The sequence below is a fragment of the Lipotes vexillifer genome, unplaced genomic scaffold, assembly GCF_000442215.2.
Source record: "Lipotes vexillifer unplaced genomic scaffold, Lipotes_vexillifer_v1.1 scaffold1011, whole genome shotgun sequence".
In the NCBI taxonomy this organism is placed as follows: Eukaryota; Metazoa; Chordata; class Mammalia; order Artiodactyla; family Lipotidae; genus Lipotes; species Lipotes vexillifer.
In genome coordinates, this window is record NW_006787698.1 from 384,788 (window position 1) to 388,891 (window position 4,104).

At 55.6% G+C, this 4,104-nt stretch overlaps 1 protein-coding gene across 1 annotated transcript in view; it reads right to left on the reverse strand.

Moving 5' to 3' along the window:
• EEF2 (eukaryotic translation elongation factor 2) overlaps positions 1–4,104 on the reverse strand; it is a 10,110-nt gene that overhangs the window by 4,865 nt on the left and 1,141 nt on the right. Inside the window, exons 2-9 of the mRNA XM_007460512.1 lie at positions 3,881–4,095; positions 2,785–2,966; positions 2,482–2,693; positions 1,833–2,011; positions 1,633–1,738; positions 1,007–1,120; positions 625–763; positions 310–505 (exon numbers count right to left, since the gene is read on the reverse strand). Coding sequence (XP_007460574.1) covers positions 310–505; positions 625–763; positions 1,007–1,120; positions 1,633–1,738; positions 1,833–2,011; positions 2,482–2,693; positions 2,785–2,966; positions 3,881–4,095 — 1,343 coding nt within the window. The remainder of the gene's footprint in view (positions 1–309; positions 506–624; positions 764–1,006; positions 1,121–1,632; positions 1,739–1,832; positions 2,012–2,481; positions 2,694–2,784; positions 2,967–3,880; positions 4,096–4,104) is intronic.

A 4,104-nucleotide genomic window follows, 5' to 3' on the forward strand; every position in this document is an offset into this window, starting at 1 on the left:
CAGGAATGAAGGCTCTTCCCACTACCCACACCTGGACTGGGTGGCCACCCACCACATGACATCTCTGGGGTCAGAGCCTGCTCTCTGGGTATTTTAAAATGTATGCTGGCACCATAATTTCAGCCTAACTGCTTCCCAACTCCTGGCTGGGTCTCACTGTGAATCCCTAGTGGGGAGGAAGAGACACTTATTTCCTGGTGGGCCTCCCCTGGCCAAGTCTACATTCAGCTAACCCTCACCCTTCCCTTCAGTGGCTTGAGGGGCGAAAGGGAGGCTGCTGGGCACCCCCTGCCTCACGGAGCACCTCACCTCTGGATTGGCTTCAGGTATAGGTCTTCCTTCTTCCCGGGCGTGTAGTTGGGCCCCATGATCCTGACCTTCAGGCCGGTGGACACCAGCCCTGAGAAGACCCGGCCGAAGGCATAGAACCGACCTTTGTCAGAGGTTGGCACCATTTTGGAAATGTACATCATAAGAGGGCCTTTGGGGTCACAGCTTTTAATGCCTGAGGAGAGAGAAAGGAACCCCCCACAGGGGAGACTGATTCCCTGGCAGCTCAGCTTTCCAGAATTCTGCAGCTCTGCCCAGCGTTCTAACCCCAGGATGCAGGCACGCCCCACGTACCCATGGCGGCCTCGTCATCTGGGGGCCCCTCGTACAGGAGCTCACAGCGGTATTTCTGGGCCGTCACAGGGGAGGGCAGGTGGATGGTAATCATCTGCAGCAGGGCATCCCCAGCAGGTAGCCAGCGGCGCATCACTGCCTAAAGAAGAGAATGTGAGAGAGAGACAAAACAAATGACTTGAGAAAGAATCTAGAAGAGCAGCGTAAACACCTGATGTCTCCTACACACCCCTGCTGGTGACAGAGCTCCCGCTTGTGATACTTCTAATACAAGCCTGGGCCCAGCGTGGAGCCCTGAGACCCTTACAGCCAGCTGTCTGATTACCTGAGAAAATGGCACTCAAGGTGGGATGGGGACTCACAGGGTGGCTGCTCCACTCACCTTCAGAAGTGGTTTGCCTTCTTTGTCTTTATCTTCACTGTCCAACTTGATGTCCAGTTTTTCAATTAGTTTTGCCGTCTCCTCTTTCTTGAAATTCATGATTGCATCAAACACCTGACACCCAAGAGACATGGCAAAGTGGGTTTGGGAACATACTGGAAGCCTGAAGCTACATGCTTCCTGCTCTGGAGCTTTAAAGGCCATCTTCACTTACCGCCAAAGGTCTGACCCAATTAAGCAAATCACGGGGACACTTCTCGACAGATTGTTGAAAGAAAAAAAAACCCTTTCTATTTTCAGACATTGAGCATACACTCACTAAACTCACAGGCTTGCAAACCCTAGACCCTCCTACCTCATCTCACCTGCTGCCCAGTCAGGGAGTCTGATGGTCCCTCTGATGATGAAGCCCAGGGGTCGGGGAGACTTCCCTGTCAGGGTGGAACCCTGAGGGCGTTCTGACCTCATGCTGCCCTATCCTTGTCCCAGGAGCTGCCTCTGCAGCCTGGCCCTGCCTTGCCCCACGGCATCTTGCTACTGGCTGCAGCAGGTTGGGTACCAGATTCTCAGGGAGCCCAAGGACAGCCCTGGGGACGCCTACCTACATCAAGCACACGCCAGCTCACCTTGAAGATGGGGTCCAGAATGAGCTGGCAGAATGTCCGTGGCAGCTTCTTGCCATCTGGGCTGTTGGCTGACTTGCTGAATTTGCCGTTGGCTGGATCAAAGTACCTGTCAGAGAAGGCTCAACCCAAGTTAGGGGAATCTGGGGGGACGCAGGTGTGAAGGACCCCACAGACACTTGAGCTGTGTCTCCAGCACTCACCGGTCTCCCCACAGCTTCTTCATCATGTCCTCCACCTTCTTGGCCCGCTCGGCAGGCCCCAGCTGACCCTCGCCCTTGGCGGCAAACTTGGCCACGTACATCTCTGCAAACTGCTTCAGAGTGAAGGCCCAGCCGTGGAGACCAGACCCGAAGCCAACAGTACCGAGAACAGGGTCAATCTGAGAGGGCAGGAGAAAGCTGTGAGTTGGGACAGTTGGACACAAACCACATCAATGAAGTCCCCAAGCACCCCGGCCCTCAGACCCTGGATTTCTTCAACAGCCTTCAGATCAAAGTGAAGAAATTTTAGTCATCATGTACAGGGTGCCCGGCTCTGCCCCCATCACGAGGGGATGTGCGATGATGCCACAGGCACTGCCCCATGCCCCTCTGTTAGCAGGCTGAGCTACTACCCCACAGCCTCCACCAAAGTCCAGCCTTCTTGCCATTCCAAGGTTCCTGGCAACCTCACCTTCCAACCTCCCAAGAATCCCCAGGAGGCCATGGCTTCACAACAGTGGTTTCCCAAGGGCAGCCCCGAAGGATAAAACCACAACCTTTCCAGTCTGCACGAGGAATGCTGCCCACCCGGTGGGAGAAGTGGGAGGGGGTACAAGGGACGCCGACTTCAGCAGTCAGGGAATCCTACCATGATGTTGCCCATGGGGCCGCTCTCGCCCTCCCCGTAGGTGGAAATGATGACGTTGACATTCTCCACAATGCGCTGGAAGGTCTGGTAGAGCTCCTCAGGCTCCAGCTGCAGCTCAAGCAGGGCCCGGTCCATCTTGTTCATCATCAGCACAGGCTTGATGCGCTCGGCAATGGCCTGGCGCAGCACCGTCTCTGTCTGCACGCACACGCCTGTGGACCAGCAGGGGATGAGGCGTCTCCGTCGGCCAAAGAGGGGACAGCCCCAGGTTCCCCGCCATCCGTGGGGAAGCCTACTGCTTACCTGACACGCAGTCCACCACCACCAAGGCACCATCAGTGACACGGAGGGCGGCTGTCACCTCTGAGGAGAAGTCCACGTGCCCAGGGGAGTCAATGAGGTTGATGAGGAAGCCAGAGCCATCCTTGCTCTGCTTGATGAAGTTCAAGTCATTCTCTGAGAGCTCGTAGAAGAGGGAAATGGCCCTGAGAGATTGGGACAGGTTACCCGGATGGAGGCACACCTCAGCCTGGCTCCTAACCTGCTCCCACTAGCCCTGTGATCCGTCAGGTTCCTGCCCACGGGAGTCAGGGTGGATGCTCTTGATTCTGAAGTGAGGCTGTAATCCAGTAAAAAGCCAGACAGATGCTGCAATCTGTCTCCTCCCCCCACATTACTCATCCCTAGAGATGAACTGCAGACTTCCCACACAAGAGCTATCCTATCCAGGGACATTTACCTCTGCAGCACCCTCTGCCGGGAACCACCACCTCCCTGGTACAGGTGCAATGGTACCAGAGTCCACCTGGTTCCTCTCAGGCTCAACACACCTGATTTCAAAGAGCTGCTACACAATCAGGCAAGATCCAGAAACCTCAAAGACTACCCTTCACCTTTCCCTCCCCAGCTGAAATGAGTCTCAGAGGCAATGACCAAGGAGATGCTACTAGATGAAAACAACTGAAAACAACTGTTGTTACAGCCTCATTTTTTTTTTTTTGCAGGTGAGGGGGGTTTTCTCACCCTCTTAACATCTGGGACCAGAAAACTCACAGGGGGCCACCATAGGTAAGGCAAGACCTTTAGCAGTATCCTTGGATGCCAGCAGCACCCACCCAGACTTCTCCAGACAATGCCAAGAGCCCCTCGGCCCCCCTCCTCTCCAAATCCCCTTAATACCACCCATCACTGTGCCTCTCCCACAGGAGACAAAGGTTCCCATCTCACTAGCTGAAGCCCCACTGTCCCTCAGTCCAAAAACCCAGCCCCAATGTGCTCATCTCCCCAGAAACCTGTCAGGAAAGGGTTGGCTACTGTCTGTCCTCCCTACCCACCGCCCAAGGACTCAGAGTAAGCACCTCCCCACTCCCTGTCCAGAGGGTGCCAAGGCTTTGCTCACGTCGATTTGATGGTGATGCAACGCTCCTGCTCGTCCTTCCGGGTGTCAGTGAAGCGGGTCTCCCCAGCCCGGGCGGAGGCGATGATACCCGCCTTGCACACCAGGGAGTCTGTAAGAGTGGACTTGCCATGGTCCACGTGGGCGATGACAGACATGTTTCGGATGTTGGCCTTCTTGTCCATGATGGCCCGGATCTGGTCTACTGTGAAGTTCACCTGGGCGGG